We start from the raw sequence: 19053 nt of genomic DNA, 5'->3' as shown, positions 1-19053 counted from the left end.
TTAGGTTTTGACACAGCAAGATACAATACAAAATAGAAAGCCCGATAAAAACGACTAAAAAAACCGGTTAAAAAAACAGCCGGAGCCTAACCTCTGCTTGGAGAGTAGTAAAGCGTAGATATAAGCAGGATATAGCATAGATTATGATTTTCTCTGTAAGTAACTTACTGCATTTAGCCCTAATGGGGCATGAATATGCAATACACTTCATTGTCATTCATTTTTAATTATGAGATAATAATAATTATCTTCATTTCTCATATGTAAATGTCTCAAGACTTTGTACCTTCGTTCCTCTAGCACAGCCTTGTTCGCCGCGAGTCTGTCGCCTGTGAGCTGGTAGCGCCAGAGGAAGACCAGGCTGAGGAGGTACGCCCCTGCCGGGATAAAGGACATCAGCAGGCGGGTGGTGAAGGCGACGGAGTCCGGCTGGGTGCAGGAACCGGTCCGGTAACCGCCGATCCTGTAGGAGACGGCAAGAAACGTGTACAATTTTCAACCAGCCACCAATCACAGTAGTCTCCACCAGGCCCAACATGTTGCCGAACATGTTACCAGAGGAGTTATTAGTTATTAGGATTTATTAGTTAATCCAGGGGGATTACGATTGAGAGCTGTACTCCTCAGGCATGTTATTCCGCCTACTTAGCCAATTTCAATTATTTCTCCAGCAACCTGTAAAATTTGGAGAGGAGGGGACAGACATAAAACATTGCAACAACTTCTAGCATTGGCGTTTGCAGGCAAACCTTGTCCTCTACTGATAGCCAGGCCTACCCTTCTTCGCAGACTTCTTGGAGCGCCTCCCACCCCCTCCCAAAAGTAATGCCGGCGCTCCAAGACGTCTTCGCTAAGCCTTGCACAAGGTCTAATTGGCCACTTACACAAAAGCGTTGTTAATCAAATCTGTTACTGAAAAACATTAGAGTACTGCTGCAAAAGTGCTTTCAATACATCAATGTGTACTGTAGGCCCTATCCTTTCTAATTGTTGATTGTTTATAGTTCTGGTATTTTGAAAACAATATCCTATTGCAGATAGTTTATGTGCTATCATCAAGATACTTTCTTTTCCCTCTATCAGTTTTGTTCAGTTCTTTGTCTCTCTTTCATGTATAACGGAAGGTGACCTTGCTTCGAACGTAGCCATTTTAAATGCTCAAATTCGTTGGTTACGCAAAAAACGGTTATTGTACACAAAACCGTGTTTCATCCAGACGACAGCTCTGTGCAATAACTTGGGTTCTTGCGATTTTATTCAGCACTGTTGATGAAAACAAACATGCCTCACTTCTGCATAATGAGACAATTAAAAATTATGCCGAAGTTGCGGGTATGCCGAAGTTGCGGCACCTTCCGTTACATCTTCAGAAAACATTTCCTTACTCCAAAGCCACTATGGAGGTGACTGAAGCGAGCAGTACGGCGGCTATATACAGGGTCTGGTATAACGTCTGGACCAGCATGTCCCGCCTCTTCCCTTTCTGAATCTTGAAGTCATCCGCCACGTCAGTCACCATAGTCCTGGGGAATAGAGAGGCAATGATGATTGAAAGAACGACTGGATTCGGAATAGAACAGGGAGTTCTGTTTGTTCGATATGGCGTTCTACGGGAACGGTCCATATTGCCACTTAGTTTAACGTTATAGTCTATATTATCATATAGCCAGGCGCCGCGGACCAATCAGAAGGCCCCTTCCATGTTGGTTATGACGCCGTAGCACACAGACTCCGGCCAGCCCGATGTGTATCGCTCCTTCTGATTGGTCAGAATTTGAATCGATATATGTTGTAGATTTGCATCACATTCTGACCAATCAGAAGGAGCGATACACACAGGACCAATCAGAATGAGAGGTACATGAATAGCACAGAGCAGGGAGGAAAGATCAGACCCCGGAGGGATGAATGATCATGAATACAGTACAGTAGAATTTTGAAAAGGCTTGGCATGCCAAGACGGCAATGTTTCGAATATTTTCTGTGGAAATTTTGGATTCAAAATGCAATATGTAATCTCCCAAAGAACAAATGTGAATTTCTAGAAATTCTACAAAGAAATTCACACGTATAGTACCAAGGGATCTTTGTGTCATACAGGAGTTTGCAAGTTTATGTAGGCTTTATGACAATAACGTTAATGACCCGCCTGTTCCTCAGTGTATATGGTGTGATAACGCCTGGTCCTTTGCTATAACCACCTCATTCGGTAGTTATAGCAAGGGGCCAGGCACTATCACACCATATACACCTCGGGGCGGGTCATTAACCCTTCAGTAACTTTTGCATAATAGAAAAGATATAATAATGAAACATTTCTACAGCACCATGGTATGTAGTTTGGGCCAGTAATTCCAGCACCGCCGAGACAGACCACTGGGAGAAAAACATCCAGTCGCCTTGTTGGAACATACATCAGGCCCACCGAAACTCCCATCATTAACTGTAAAGATGGAAAATAGTACATTTGATTCCAACACAACTTTGCTGCATATTCCTTTTATTAGCAACCATTTGAAGCGGGCATGAGAACTACATAATATCTATACATACTATATCATCAGTCTGCCAGTTACCAGGTTTTTAGCCCAAAGCTCTGGAAAACCGGGTAACGTTAACTCCAGAGACTACTTTATTAGTAACTGACGAAAGATAACAAATGCTGTCTGAAACGCCTGGCCGGATTTCTATCCAGTTGCTTAAACAGTTTGTCTTATTACCTTGATGCCTAACCAGTTGCTTAAACAGTTTGTCTTATTACCTTGATGCCTAACCAGTTGCTTAAACAGTTTGTCTTATTACCTTGATGCCTAACCCCCATGGTCGATTTGACGCTATCATAGTTGAAGTAATGCGCACATACACGTACAATCTTTGGACATTGGGCCCTTTTTCTGTTCATGGATCCAGAAAGATTGCAAAGGCAATGGCATGTAAATAGCAATGTCCATTCTTTTCATAGAACTGTAACGTGAATGAACGGTTCCTGTGTGCGGTTTGAACGAGGTGACCCAACAAGTCAACATAGTAGCAAATATGCCCAGCAGTCGGTACCGACCCCCGTCTATGTTGAGGGATGGTCGAAGAGCCCCTCATATAGATATCTTTTATTTCTCACAGGAAATAATGCTGTTCAGTTTCCTGACTTCAAACTCACGATGTCCAGAGGACTGGAGGTGGATGTCCTGGGAGACTTCTTAGGTTGCAGATGTCTGGGGCCGATACAGACTACTGGGCACCTATGACCCGTTGGTGACGCCACACCTCCGTTCAGGTCAGGTGACGTAGGCGTCGGGTCAAATCAACTTGTTGCTTGTTGCTAAGTGTAAGAGCTTTACCTTGTGTACGGATGTAGCACACAATTTTACTATGTCGATTACCGCCACAGATGAACCTTCATACGATCAAAGTCGATAAAGCTTTGTGTTGATAAAAGAGCGTTACTTACCAAGGCATATCCTGCTAAGACTAGCTTCTTCCCAAAACGGTTCAGTAGTAGGGCAGCGACGGGGACGGATAAGACACTTGCTACCTAGATGTAGAAGAAAGCAAAAGGAAGGATCGCATATCCTTGTCAATACGATTGTTACTGGCATTGCGGCCCCTGCAACAAGTGAATTTGGATATTCCTATGCGGGCACAGTGTGCTCATGATCATATACTGAGGAACGACCCATTGACTACAGGGCTAGCTTGGTGTCTGTTGAGGTTTCAAGTCACTTTAATTAGCTATCTACTGCCAGCTACTCTCTCAGGAAAGGAGAAGATACATAATGTTGCAATAAAATTACAGTCAACATACAACTATACAATTTGACCATACATAGGTAGTCTGCTGACCAAGTTGCCATGGATGAAGCATACTTGATGTAACCGAAGTTTGGAAAAAAAGTGCCATTACCAAAAGAGCGAGGAGCAGGTTCTGCAGTTGATCTTCAAGTCCATAGGCGTATTGAATTGCAAGTGCAATGGACCATTGCTGCAGCTGTGGTGAGGAGAGAGAGACGGTATTAGGTGACGACTCGCTGTTTCAGCGAGACTTGATGGCAATGGAACGTGGCAGGGAGTGAGTTGAGAACCGAAAGCTTTGTTTTAAGTCATCATATTTCCAGCTATAATGTGTTCCATCAAACAAAGACAGTGAACACTGAATGGATTGTAGCCGGTTGTAGAATCACGTGGTTGAGACATTTCTTTAGAGTGCCTGAGGAGCGTCTACTGTGCCTATTGAGAATGTATTAAGATTTCTGTTAGATATAACTGGCTGTAAGGCTCTGAGAATCATAAAAAGACCATTGAGGCTACCGAAATATCATTGATGAGTCCTAACCTTGTAGATCATTTCTTGTTCAATGTAAGAGACGAGGTCCTTCCAATGTCGTTTCGATGCTCATAGGTGATAATTATCCTTTCCTCCCCTGCAGTTTTCACATTGGAGCATATTGTTGACAGTTTTTCCCGAGAAGGAACTACAACTTACAATGGTGCCAAAGATTGACAGCATCCCCACGCCCACCAGGTCAGCGAACGGTCGGAAAGTACAAACTTCCCAGATGTCCTTCAGCAGAGTTCCTCGTGAGGTGTCGTCATCGGTGACCGTGCTCCCTGTAGTAATTACAACATACATCTTATTTTACTGTTTCACTGTGGACAGAGACATCATATTATCATAGCATAAATAGAACAAAAAAGAACTGATCTGATCATTCGTCGGTAATAACGTTCATTGGCGGCTTATCATTCTTCAACTTGCTCATGCCTCAATGTATGTCAGTAATTGTGCAGTTAATAGAAGGATGTAAATGACCTGTGTACTCCTTGACTCCGAAGACTGTTGCACAAACAGCGATAGTGATGATGGCGGCGGTAGTTCCAGCTGATACGAGGTAACCAGTCTCCTGAAAAGGAAAAGAAATGTTTCTGCTAAAAAAATTTTGGGTAAAACTGTGTTTGATTTTCTCACTAACTGATAAGGATGGATTTCTTCGATGCACTTGATTATATACAAATGCATCTGCGCATGCGTTTCTGTTATCTTAAAACAAAGGGCCAAAAAGAGCTGCGAGTTTAACCTCTGCTTCAAAATACATACACACATGGATAGATTTATCAAACGGACGCCTTTTGCCTTTTGACGTTTATGATGTCTGCTAGAGAAGTTCCTGTCTCGGATGGGACATGAAGGTGAGGATCTGAGGAAATCCAGACATCGAGAACCATGGAGAAACCACCACATTTCTAGATACGCTATTTTACGTAATGAGCTATTCACATTTCTTGAATCCAGTACAGCAGATTTCAGGAGACTCGAAGCTACAGGCAGATTTGTATATATCTTTAGATGCCACAACTCGCATAATGCAAAGATAGGCAAATATATCAACGACTGCTTTGCTATTAGAAAGAATACTGAAACTCATGATTAGCCCAACTCGATTGTAACACTATATCAAAGACTTGTGTTAGCCCTTCTTGTTATGTTAATTAAGATGTTATGTCTTATTCTATACACCTATTTCGAACTTTGTGTAATAGTTGTTGCCATACATTGTACCATGTACAAATGTCATGAAAAAAAGTTATCTCTATATCTTTATCGACATGAGAAGGTCATCTATAGTCTTAGTGGATTCAACAAAAGTCTGATCTAAAAATTGTTAATATTTTACCTTAAGTGATTTGCCAGTTACGCAAACTAACAGTAACAAACAAGCACACAAACAAACGGAATGTTTGTCTTACCGGGTCCGCAGTGACGGCCGTACTCGTGTTGCTGATTGTGGAATTGACACACGATGCAGATTCCGTGGTGCCGAACGCTGCCACGATCTGTCCATGGACAACGATGGCCAGGAGATTTGACAACATGTGGCATAGAACTCCTAGACAGGGAAAAATCAGCAAAAATCATGAAAAGCGTTTGTCCATAACGTAGGATATCAAAACCGGCATTTCTGACGCAGTACCATAGAAACTTGCTGTTCAACTACATGTACATAGTGTGACGTGGAAGCAAATAAATGACACCAAGAACATATTATCATTCTTGGTGAAGATGATGAGGAATGATTGTCAAGTGAGTAAACAGTTCGCTTTGCATTCCTGAGGTCGCGGGCTAAAAAAAACGGATGGAAGAGACATGCGACTTTCTCCGATCTGCTTACGGTAAAACATATGTAGGCTAGTTGAACACACATCGGTGGGCTAGCCCCATAGAGCCTACACTATACTAGTGCTTGTATAGCTGTGGGCCCTCTGGAGGTTAGAGAGAGAGACATAGCTAGGCCATAAGGTGTTGGCAAATTAAAGGGGTGTATCGTGGGAAAATACTGGGAAAAGATTGCACATAGCAAAGAAGACTATACACTCGTTCTCATTAAAATGTAAAAAATGGCAATTTTTGTTCGAAAAATGAATAGGCTTATTTTTCGCTGAAACCTACCTGTTTGGTTAAGAAAATTCCTCTTTTAACCATAGCCAAAAAATGGCAACTTATTATTTTCTTACCCATTGGTTATGTATTACAGGGCAGGTAACAAACGTTACCGGTAACGTTTGTTATAGCAGTAAACTTTAACAATGGTAACGTTTGTTACAGTTATTTCTGCACAAGCAAGGTGGGATACAAATGGCAGTCAATGTCCCTTTCTTGTTTCTTTTAGAAAGCCAGAAAAACTGTACAGCGTCACAATAACGGTCATTTCTAGTCTTAAACGTGGATAATATAACCGTGACAACCATCGTAATCGTGGTGGTAACGTTTGTTACCGAATTTGGCGACAGACATAAACCACCTCACACTGCCTCCAAGATCAGTGACGGGAGCGATCTGACGTGATCGGTCAGGGGGACTGGGTAGTTGGTTTCACCTGCCTAACAATCATCATGTGAGCTGAATTGTTACATTTTTGGCTACTACTTGAATTCTTCGTGTCATCTCAGGCGACAGCCATATAACAATATCCCAAGCCATCAACCAATATGAATGTTGTGGTGCATATTTCGTAAAACATTACAGGGGTTGTGGAAAACCGAAGGGACCAGTGATATTGTTTATGATTTGCTCTATATGAAGTCGTAAAGGTAGGCGACAGCATTTTTTACATTTCAATGAGAACGAGCCTATAACGTTATACATATTACTACTTCAGTTCTCCGTGCCACCTACTCCGTGACAGTACGTACGATAGGTTGTTGCTGAATCCCTCTCGGCTGGTACTTCGGTCATGTACATCAGCAGGGTACGATGAGTAATGGTGTAGGCCTGCAATAAAGCCGATACTTGCTTATACCAGGATCTCGAGTCAAAACTGGGCTGTCTATCAAAAAAGGTACGCAATTTGTGTCCATGACTAATTTCTTTTTACGCGTTTCGCGTTTTGTTTTATTTCATATCATACTTTTCGTTCCCAAAATTTGGGAATATGACACCATGCACGGAGAATGCGCTTTTCATCTACATATCGTCTTAAACCGTTTTCGTGTCAAAGTTTTTTAAAAGGTCAATTTACAGTTACTTCATGTTTTGAACGCGTCATTCAAATCAGGCCTGCCTCACCGTTTGGAACACCAGAAACACGCTGTAGAAGACCAGGTACCAGGCGACTTTCACTCCGCTGTCAATACCCGGGACGTACCACCCCAGCACGTAGGAAGGAATGGCGATTAAAGTAGATGCGACCATCCTGAAAACGGTAAACCCCATACGTCGATGAAGGTTAGAAATCCAGGTATGACTTTTCAGACGTTTCAGACAGCACCACTGTCTTTCACTTGAGTGTCACTGTCGAAAGGCATCAGATGCTGTCGGAAACGTCTGAGAAACCACATCCAATTGCTTGTCACTGCTTTTTGGGTGAACCCCATCTTATGCTACTGTTGGAGTTTTGCATAAACGATAGATAAAAGTGCATATCAAGGTCTGTACACAAATTATGGCCATGACTAATTATTCTTACATTCTGTGTTTTGTTGTCTTTCCAACTTTTCACCAGTTAGTAAATCAAAAAAAAAAACTACATTCCTGTTAAAATCACAGAACCCATAAATCATAAAAGAGGTGGGAGTTTTCATCAGCCACTGCCTCCAAAGAAGAAGTCAAACCTCCCAGTAAAGAATGTAGAAACATGCATATAGATAGCTGTATAGAATAGACACTTGTTACCTTTTATTTTTTGTACCATTGCAATTAGCCTACGGGCATAGATTTGCAAATAAGTAAAAAAAAATATATATATATGTATTGTACTTTCCGTTCCCAAAAGCTCATCGGCCGGGCCCCGGTTTGTAAATGTGACTGTAGGCTTAGAAAAGCTGACAAGAAGCGAACATTGTAATTTGTATTTGGATTCACTGGATTTGTCCAATGCGTCCGTATTTCGGATGCAACCCAAAGCTTGAACCAGTGACAAATCCGAAGGTTTGAAATAACTAACAAGCGCTGTTATTTTGGGGTTTTAAATTGATTTGAGATACGCTGTTAGCAAATGCCAATTACGACGTCCACGGTATTACTCATTTGGCAGAGAATTAGATTTAAGATGTCATATCTCAATACAATATGCTTCTGTGTGTCATATCTTTGTACTATTATGTTATCATGATTGCTAAAGAGGACCACAGGATGAGCAGCTACAATGTACTTGTATGTTGCCAAGATAATTGTGGATCTGAATAAAAGTCAAGTCAAGTCAATAGTTTTATCAGGTAGGTAAATCAGTAGTTAGCAGCGTAACTTGGTAGTGTAGTCCCTGTTTGGCACGGCATCATTTTTACTAACTTAAGGATCAGCGATCACCCTCTACAAATTGAAGCCGGTAGATACACCCGAACTCCTCCAAATGATAGATTATGTATGTTTTGTAATAAGAACTATAGGCGTATAGAAAATGAAGTGCACTTTCTTCTAGAATGTTCACAGTACAAAGATATACGCAATACCTTTGTTAATACTACACTTGCACAACAGAAATATGCACAACTAACAAAGGGAGATTTTTTTCAAATATCTAATGTCTTCTCATGTTTTAAGAAGAGGGAAGAAGGATGTAGAAATATAGGCATAAGTAGAACATAGAATAGCTTACCTATCAGTCTCCTTATTATTATATGTGACTTACTGCAATAAACTTCATTGTCATTGTCACTATGTACAGGGACACCTATCGCAGGACAACACAGAGCATAAACATGATGTTTAGTTTTGTTTGTATAACTAAAATGGATAAGTGTAAACACGCACCAGGTTTTATGCTTGCCCCACTTGTTCGGCCTGGTCGCGTCCAGGACCGGAATGAGGAGAGGGTACGCCAGGACGTCCCAAACTCGGCTTCCGAAAATTACCGCAGTGGCCGCCAGGGGAGTCAGCTGAACAACAACAACAATAACAACAACAGAATGTTAGTGTAGGTGCTGTTGTAACTGAAACCACATCGGACGCTTTAGGACATGGAAAAACTACATATGGCAGATACATCTCACAGTGATGTTAGTTTGGTGGACGGGCCTGTCGTTGGGCCCTATGTTCTTCGGGAGTGTAGTTATTCTGTGTGGTAAGAATTCGCAAAGTCTTTTTGGTCTATGATACAATAGAAAGTCAAACAACTGAATATCTTCTTCCTATTTCCTCATTGCTGCCAATTAATGCCATGAAGCTTCAAACGACTAGTGATACAGATGGTGTTGATACGAACGCAATGGTACAAAAAAAATAGAGCCATATCTACAGATGTAACTTTTTCTAAGGGAGCGAAAAGAGAATGTCTCAGATACCTTGACCACCTCCAGGAGGAAGATGTTGGCGTACAGGGAGAGGACGTCGTACGTCATCACGCCACAGAACTCCCCCACCGCGAAACACATCTTCTCACGGGTGGACAGCGGCTCCACACGGACAGTAGACATTTTGTAGGACTGTCTAAAGATGCCAGCGGCAGTTACTATAAGCGTTACGCCATGGTTACACATCCTGTTATATTTCATGCCACACCACAGGTATCTCAATATCTTGTTTTTAGTGGCGTCTCCTCTTCTTCGCCTTCTTCTTCTCCTGTCAAATCTTCTGTCATTTATGGTCCAAATTACCCGGAGTTTGCCACAAAGGTAGAATGGGAAATCATCCCGTGATTTTTTCTTTTTTTTTGCATTATTTTTACATCATTTTATGTTTAGGCCTTTAAAGCGATTTTAATGAGTTCTTCTGGACGGTTTTAGATATAACAAAAATATATATTTGGCTCCTTAAGCCCCTGTGACCTGGTATTACAATGGCCTGTAATTTCGCATAGGTGCACCTTGGACCCATAGATCTTCATCAACACTTTTTACTAACTTCACTCAAAAATATTAGCACTTTCTTGTAACCGTTCATAAAAACCAACGCAGTGATATGCATGGTGTCCCGGTAAACTTACAAACCCATCGTAGATGTATAGATAAACGTTTAACAATGACATGTTGCCGCTTAGACAGAAACAGTCACAATGTTGCCCACGAAGATCTGCTTGGAGATTGTCGTAAAAGGTTTCCCATGAAAACAGAGGAGTGAAGATAACCTACCTGCAGCCTTTGTTCTAACAGCGGATGTGCGTGACGGCCTGCGGAGTGGCTTTGGACACCTGGTACTGTTGGACCTTATTCGTTCTAAATACTTTACCTTGTCGCTTTGACCAAGAAGAAGGGGGGATAAGAAAAAATATAACTTAAGCGGTGCGTGATTCTCATCAACCAAAAGACAGAGTCATCGAGAAAATCTCCTTCACGAAGATGACCTGACTTTACCTATCTCTGACTAAATCATACACTTTAAATCACTCACGCAGTCACATACTACATAACTTGTGTCGCACATAGACATACATCCCTCCCAGAACATTGAGTCACAGTCGGGATTGCGAACCCTGCGCATGACTGGTGAACCCCTTGCAACCCAATTTTTTTCCCTGAGGCTAGGTTTGAAGGGCATTATCCAGTCTAACTACATTCACCGACCCCTCTTGGGGACTTGGCGTAAGTTGGGGGGTGGGGGTGGGTGAGGTTGTTTCGCGATTTTTAACCGATATCTAAATTATAAAAAATCGGAGAAAATACCCAAACAGTGACGCAGTGAACGAACCCCGCAGTGACGCACGCTTGGCACAAGTGCGGTGGGAGCGCACCTTTGGAGGTATTCCAAATTGAAGTAAGGAAGTGTGAATCACACTACCCTGTCTGTGACATTAGGGAGAATAACAGAAACAAATAAAGGTACCCAGTGCACATATATGTATTTACGGTGTGACCTCTCAAAAGTAAGTTGAAGTAGAAACGCCCTCGCCCCCCCCCCCCACACACACACACATACACAGACACAGGGACACACGGACAAACACGCTCTCACCTGGCGAAGGTAATTACGGACAAGTCGTGTTTGTTCCTGGCGACAAACTAGTACTGCGTGACCGGCACATGGGTGTGGACGGACCGGACAGACAACTTATCTGGGAGCCAGAAGTAATTAAGTGTAAAGGCTTGCCATTGTCATTGGATATAGATAGAATAAGGAGTGGACGAGCTAGTAATCTTGTCACTTGGCTGATGTCCTCAAGTAGGGTCATCTCCAAGCAGATGTTGGGAGGCAAAGTACGTTTTCCTAGCTGCCTTGCTTCCAGTGATATAAAACAGATTTCTCCACCAAAACTATTTACAAACTGATTTTTTCTTTTTAGATACGTACCACAATATCTACGCATATACTGTTATATGTCGACATTTCACTTTTCCTTATATGGCGACATCTCACTTTTTTTAAAATTAGTAACCCCCCAAAATATTAGCACTTTCTTGTACCCTTCGTAAAAACTAACGAAGTAATAAGGTGTCCGGGTAAACTTAGAAACAGATTGTAGATATATAGATAAATGTTCGGGCTAAACAATGACATGTTGCCGCCCAGTAAGAAACCGTCACAATGTTGCCCACGAAGATCTGCTTGGAGATTGTCGTAAAAGGTTTACCATGAAAGTAACGGACTGAAGATAACATTTCTAGCCAGTCGTTGTTCTAACAGCGGATGTGTGTGATGGCATGCGGCGTGGATTGATGCGGGCTACAGTTGCCTTTGGACACAGACATACAGACAGACACACCAAAAAACTATACGTCCATTTTTCACGGAGGTAAATATGCATGTGTGTGTGTGATATAACTTTATTGCAAAACCATACCCGACGGCAAATTGTAATGTTGATGCTTTTCGCTGGATTCATGCAGAAACTGAAGACGTAAGTCTGCTAATCGTGTATTCTAGTATACACGATTAGCAGACTTACGTCTTCAGTTTCTGCATGAATTACTCGTTTCATAGAGAGCACACGATATTCAATATTCACGCTGGACTATACTAATTTATATAGATTAAAGGAGATGCTAACAACAGTCCTGTTTCTCGTAACAGCAAACAAGCAGTTAGATCATTACCGTCGGTATATAGCGTGTGCATAATTAGGCCAACGTCAGATTCCCAAACCGGTAGGGCTGTTTGTGGAAACGTAAAATAGCCATGTATACATAAACAGATAAACAGATGATGCCCACGTCTATCCTCATACATTTCGTTCCCGAAAGCTTCTCGGCCGGGCCCCGGTTTTGAAACGTGACGTAGGCCTTAACAGAGAACGAAAATGGAAATATATAAATGAATTGACGCGGCAAAACGACAACTATTCTGGATGATTTCCACTTGAAGGGTGTGAATTGTTTCCTATACTAGTAGGCCAATGAAACAGAGTAAGTGACTAAGGGCGTTTGAACCGGAAGGAACCATAAGGCCCGAAGTGCGTCAGCTGCACCGGTCCGCGCGTGTCCGGTAAGTCATGTGACTTCGTGGACAGAGACGGTTGAGGTGCTGCCGTGTCGGTGTTACCGCTGTCTGAAGACTGCTGGGTCCTGGGGGATAATGTCACATACATGAGGTTAGCATGTTTTGATGATTGTGTCCTGGAAGCTAAGATATTGATGCTATCATCTTCATGATTTCCTTCATTCAAAAAAAAAAATTTGGCAAACTAAAGGTTACGCCACACGGCGGTCGGTTGCTAGGGTATTCTTTCCCGTTGCTATGCGAGTTCGACAGAGTATCGGGTTACAAGAGGCCTACTATTTGCTAACCATAAAATATTTCAAAATAAACAAGATGTTATGACAAGGAAAATGTATTCAAAATAAGATTAAATTCGCAATTTTAGATAGTTTCAATCTTCCCGTTTGAATGGAGATAGTTGTTTTGTTTCCATTTTGCTTCCAAAGACGATTATTTTCTGTTTCAAGGAAGGCCTTCAATTTGACCATATTCTTGATAAGATGGGCCGCAAGTGCCATGGCAAATTCTCCATTTTTATATTTTTCGTCATCTGAGAGGCAAATAAAACTTTCTGTTTTGGGGATTTTTCAATTTTTAATTTTAAGCAAAGTTACAGTCAAAAATATGCGTAAAAATGACATTTTTCGCACTTAATTACCAATAATTCAAAATATAAGGCATTTTTTAAAAATCCCAAAAACAGAAATCTCGGAAAAACCGTTGCGGTCATTTTGAGCCGTCAATGAGTTATGTTGGACTCTTCTTGGTGGAGATCTTAAACGAGGTTTACACGCATGTCATGCCGCACGGAGAGCGGGAGGGTGTAATTGATACCGGTGTAAACAACACTTATGATATTCAAGGTCACCAACAAAAACGCCAGTAGCTTCGTTACATATTACAGGTCCAAAACAAAGTGAAAGCATAGATGTACTGTCCAGAAGATTGTTTATATTGGTTAAAAACTATATTTTTTGCCTGATTCAAGTTAGTTGGGGGGGAAATGCCAGAAAGCACGGTTTTACCTGCAATGACCGCAGATGACCTAAATAGAACACGGGTTCGGTTCGAAATACGTCAGATGGAACATCATGGAAGAAGGTTCGAATTCGGCTAGACATGGGAGGTTTTGAGCCCGTATTTGACCACCGTGCCAAGTTGCAGATAATCCCACAACAAACACTATATTATAATATAATAAGTTTTCTGAAAAATGCCATCTAACATTACTTCACCTTCATTTGCAGGGTAACCTATATCCGTGTAACTAAAAACGTATATTTAGGGATATCAAGTCGACTGACGGTGATTTCAAACTGCAATATCTTCAACAATAAGTGCAATTGGGGATACCCAAATATCTGGCTGCTCGGCTGAAGAACTGCCCAAGGCTATGGAGGATAGGGAAGGATGGAGGAAGAGAGTCATGGACATCCGTGCAACCAGCACGCCTGGATGATGATGATGAAATATCATAAAACCAATATAGGTTACCCCACGAATGAAGGTAAGCTAGCGTTGCATTTCTCGAAACGGATCCAAAAGCGGTAAATGCCAGGTAAGTCTGGAAATGTTCGTCAAAAGTTAAGCGTTACCCGGCATGCCTGTCGTTTAGCGCTATTGGGAGATCCCACTTTTCGTACAGTGGGAAAGTCTGAAGACATGGTACCTTCGTTCCTCTAGCACAGCCTTGTTCGCCGCGAGCCTCTCGCCTGTGAGCTGGTAGCGCCAGAGGAAGACCAGACTGAGGAGGGTCGCCCCCGCCGGGATAAAGGAGACCAGCAGGCGGGTGGTGAAGGCGACGGAGTCTGGCTGGGTGCAGGAACCGGTCTGGTAACCGCCGATCCTACAGGAGAGGGTTATTCATTGTGCATTGTATCCATGTTTGCCTAAATGATAAATCTGTCAAATTAACTTGCTTTGGATCAACTTTAATTCTACCCAGATAAAGAAGAGTCAGTCTTTCGTTGGAACCATCTTTTACCGATATGCTTATAGAGGGCTGATAAAATGTCTGAAGGAAACGTGTGCCATCGGCAAATACAAATTTAGCGGTCGACAGAGTTATGACTTCTACCCGCGCAAATCATATTCTAATTCTCTTCAATTGGGTTTGTTCATAACCTTTTTGAAAACAGAGATATTATTCTAGGTTTGGTTGTGTGTGTGTGTGTGTGTGCATGTGTGTGTGTGAGTGTGTGTGTGTGTGTGCACGTGCGTCTGTGTATACACGTGTTCGTGTGTGTACACGTATGTGTTCGTACGTGTACACGTGTGTTCGTGTGTGTACACGTGTGTGTTCTTGTGTGTACACAAGTGTGTGTGTGTGGGGGGGGGGGGTCTGTGTGTGTGTACACGTGTGTGTGTAGTTGCCCCGGGTTCATTATTTTTTGCCTTTCGTCTAACCTATCTTTTACATTACATCGTATGACAAGTATACTTTTATCTCACAATACATCACTGTAGTGTACTGTAGGCCCAATTCTGTCTCTTAAGCGTTATCGCATCATAAAAAGATATCCTATTTCGGTGATACGTTTTATGAATTATCATCAGAATACTTTCTTACTTTTCTTTTTGTCAGTTCCGTTCATTTTGTTTGTCCCACTTTCATGGATAAGAAAATATCTCCTTACTCCAAAGTTACCAAGGATGTGACTGAAGCGAGCAGCATGGCCGTTGAGTTCAGAGCCTGGAATAACGTCTGGAACAGCATGTCCCGCCTTTTCCCCTTCTGGATCTTAAAGTCATCCGCCACGTCAGTCAGCATAGTCCTGGGGGATAGGGAGACAATGATGATTTACGAAACGATGGGATTCCTTTGAACAACTTTTCTTTGAAGCATCGATATGAACCATCTCCTGCCACGCCAGTCAGCATTGACCTGGGGGGGAAGGCGTCAAACGGGAATGACCAAGACAACAAAATAGATTTAGAGGTAACGTATGAAACACGTATGAAACTTGAAATCAAAAGTAGAAAATCTTTGTTTATGTTATAATAATAACTTTATTGTGCAGCAATTGTATAAGGTCAAATTATGGCATAAACTAATACATAACTACAAGCTAAACTACTTGATATAAGGGTGCATAGTATGGGATGAAAATGGTCTTTTACAATAATTGGAGGGAATTTCTGGCGTCTATGATAGCAGTATACATTCTGCACAGATACAGATTAGCCTCAAGTGCGACGTTTCCAAGCAACAACAACAATCATAGCTACCCCCGGACGAACAAGGGCGACTAAAGTCAAGGTCTTTACCCATGTAATGTACCATATACACTGCATGGTGATAAAGTCAGTTAAGTTTATTTTAAAGTAGCTTTTAAGTAAGTTTTTTTTTTATAAAACACATACCATGGGATGAAAATGGGAGCGGAAAATCCAAACCCGACCAGGCACAGGACGATGAACAGTACGTCCAGACGCGATGAAATGTACATGGCGCTCACAGCGGCTGATGCCCCTAGCTAAAAAAAAGGAGTAACGAAGTATGTAGGTAGCTTAGACAAAGATGAACAAACTGAAATACAAAATGTGCAAAATAGGAGGATATTTGCATGATTAACGAGAATATTCCATAATAGCAGTTTTTTTTCAATGTATCTCTTGTCTCGTACATGATATGGTCTTGACGTTTAGCAAATAACGTCAGGACAGGGTGAGGCAGATCGGAGTCCCTTAACATTTAGTTTTGGAATTGCAGGGGCATTTTTGTCAAAACATTCCAAAGAGGATAACTGAAGAAAGAAACGACGGATTTCCGTAATTTTAGGCATGAAGGTAGCTTAAGCAAAGATGTATACAATGATAGACATGTGTATGTTATGCAAAATGAGGTGTTAATTTGCATAATAAATGTAGAAATTGTATAATTACATTGTTTTGCATAACTGGGCATAAATCTAACAAATGTTATTCATGACAGGTGGAGCATAAAAGATAACAAACCAATTAATGCGCAAATGGCAAAACTGCTCAATGATAAATGATGGGAATTTTATACTTGTGACATGTGTTAGTTAATCAATGATGAACATCACGTTGTATAACTTATGTAAAGGTATGAGTCATTTGCATATAATATACAAAAGCTCTAAATGTTTCGTGGCAATATGAGGTCGCCGAATTGTAGTTATATATATATATATATATATATATATATATATATATATATATATATATATATTTTTTTTTTTTTTTTAAATTATATATGTTGCATTTTATACTACACTACATATACAAACAGGACAATGAGTGTCTGTTAGGGCTGGGTACCGGTACAGAAAATTCAGGTCCAGGTCCGGTTCAGGTCCAGAGGATCAGGTCCCGGTCCGGACCTGAACCTGGACCTGATTCAGTATGTGAAAACTTATGGACGCACAATACTCAGAACATTGGTCCATTCCACTACAAAGAAATCTGTTTGGTGGAGTATTTGAGTCCCACTGGCGTTTTAAGTCATACAAGGTTAACTGGCACTATACGATTGACTGTAAAACTTGGTAGAGATTACAGTGAACTGTACTCTACTTCGCTCTTGTTATTTTCTTCAATCTGTAATCCCCAAACATGTGAATTTCTGCCGATTAACCTCTTTTTCTAGTAAATCTAACATCCTGTCCACCATCCGGTTTACCGTATTTTTACAGGTCCGGTTTTTCTGGACCGGTCCAATAAGAAAAACCGGTTTTGTACCGGTACACTGTACCGGTACCCAGCCCTAGTGTTTGTACATTACCAGGGTGAAGCCTGCGTAGATCGCCTTTTTCCCGAACCGTGTCATCAGCAGGGCAGAGATGGGAATGGACACAACAGTGCATCCCTGTCGGAAGAACCGTGACAGAAACAGTGTTAAGAAACAAAATAAGCTTATTCATATACATGCTACTGTCACATTTCCGAACGGCGCCCGGTCGGGCAATTTGCGAGAAGGACACACATACTGTAACGATAAAAAACGGCATAATTTTTTTTAAGACTTCATGATATAGCGTTACATTTTTATTTACCATGTCCAAATTGTATCCGATTGAACCCCGGTTTAGAAATGTGATTGTAGCATTAGTTCGATCCGGTATTGGCTTGTTACGGCCTCAAGCACGTAGGAGTACCCACCACACATGTCGATAGACGTAAGGGCCCGCTCCGGTGTGAGCGTGAAAAAACACTACATATTGGCTGAATAAAGAGACTTTAGTTTACACAACCACTGTTTTGTTCTCATCGAAGTTTCAGTGACCGTCTGTCACCTTCCTCGGGGCAATTCTGACTGGTTACTGTTATGAGTTTTTGTCATTTCAACTACCAAGCTACCGACTGAAACCACAATTATTTTTTTTTTCAGAAAGAATAAAAAAAAATCACGACTTTTACCAAAAATGCAAGCAGGAGGTTTTCCAGTTGATCTTCTAGGCCATAGCCGTATTGGACAGCCAGCGCGGCGGACCATTCCTGTAGCTAAAGTGATGAAAGAACAGCGGCATCATTCTGACTCCATGATTAGTAAGACTATAGCCCGAGTTGGAGGAAGAACACGATGGGGGATCAGTACGATACCTTGAAAAATAAAGTAGATGTCATTGTGACGCGTCGTTGAGCAGGACAATCGTTAAGCGTGTACAATCCTTAGTAAAAATCTACGATAGTCAAATTTTCCTCTACCAGGCTCCACATGTCGCAGGAAATAGCATAAATTCCAGAGGAGTTCATCATGACCGGAACAGAACTACGGTTTGCGTCGAAGGGATAGGGAAACTGGGGCTGGCAACTCCTCTGGTGTGTTTATATGTCTATCTAGCCAATATTTTTTCAGTGACACCTGGAGTCTGGTACAGGCTAATGATTTGTACTGAGCTGTATACATGTACTAAATGAGGTGCACTAAATGCGTTGATTATAAAATCAAGTTATGAAAACATTTTAAAAACTGCAGAAACTAATGGCTGTAGTTAAGCGGAGATAGCTTCAGGACCGAATCAAACTGTAAACAGTAGAATGGTCGGAACAATTTTGTTGATCTGGTGCCCGATTGTTTGAGTTAAAAGAAAGAAGGTAACAAGGGTACCAGCGTGAAAACGAAATGAACAGTTACCAACAAGCTTTCGATCAGTCCTCTGATCCTTCTCAAGTTGTAATGACCCAAAACCTAAGTCGCAGGAACGGAACGGAAGTGTGACGTCAGTAAAGGGTCAAAGGTGCTTGACAGT

The 19053-nt window shown here is 41.6% G+C and overlaps 2 protein-coding genes across 2 annotated transcripts in view; both read right to left on the bottom strand.

Moving 5' to 3' along the window:
• Nucleotides 1–9903, bottom strand: part of LOC118413130 (sodium-dependent lysophosphatidylcholine symporter 1-B-like) — an 11466-nt gene extending 1563 nt beyond the window's left edge. Inside the window, exons 1-12 of the mRNA XM_035816309.1 lie at nucleotides 9772–9903; nucleotides 9242–9366; nucleotides 7559–7685; nucleotides 7186–7264; nucleotides 5743–5882; nucleotides 4808–4898; nucleotides 4481–4605; nucleotides 3902–3985; nucleotides 3449–3532; nucleotides 2328–2443; nucleotides 1386–1523; nucleotides 287–463 (exon numbers count right to left, since the gene is read on the bottom strand). Coding sequence (XP_035672202.1) covers nucleotides 287–463; nucleotides 1386–1523; nucleotides 2328–2443; nucleotides 3449–3532; nucleotides 3902–3985; nucleotides 4481–4605; nucleotides 4808–4898; nucleotides 5743–5882; nucleotides 7186–7264; nucleotides 7559–7685; nucleotides 9242–9366; nucleotides 9772–9903 — 1418 coding nt within the window. The remainder of the gene's footprint in view (nucleotides 1–286; nucleotides 464–1385; nucleotides 1524–2327; nucleotides 2444–3448; nucleotides 3533–3901; nucleotides 3986–4480; nucleotides 4606–4807; nucleotides 4899–5742; nucleotides 5883–7185; nucleotides 7265–7558; nucleotides 7686–9241; nucleotides 9367–9771) is intronic.
• A 5544-nt stretch (nucleotides 9904–15447) lies between these two features.
• Nucleotides 15448–19053, bottom strand: part of LOC118414524 (sodium-dependent lysophosphatidylcholine symporter 1-A-like) — a 5322-nt gene continuing 1716 nt past the window's right edge. Inside the window, exons 4-7 of the mRNA XM_035818605.1 lie at nucleotides 18221–18304; nucleotides 17586–17669; nucleotides 16202–16314; nucleotides 15448–15612 (exon numbers count right to left, since the gene is read on the bottom strand). Of these exons, the coding sequence (XP_035674498.1) occupies nucleotides 15471–15612; nucleotides 16202–16314; nucleotides 17586–17669; nucleotides 18221–18304 (423 nt within the window). The 3' untranslated portion in view covers nucleotides 15448–15470. The remainder of the gene's footprint in view (nucleotides 15613–16201; nucleotides 16315–17585; nucleotides 17670–18220; nucleotides 18305–19053) is intronic.

Source organism: Branchiostoma floridae, chromosome 4, assembly GCF_000003815.2.
Source record: "Branchiostoma floridae strain S238N-H82 chromosome 4, Bfl_VNyyK, whole genome shotgun sequence".
NCBI lineage: Eukaryota > Metazoa > Chordata > Leptocardii > Amphioxiformes > Branchiostomatidae > Branchiostoma > Branchiostoma floridae.
This window is presented reverse-complemented; position numbering and strand designations above follow the sequence as displayed.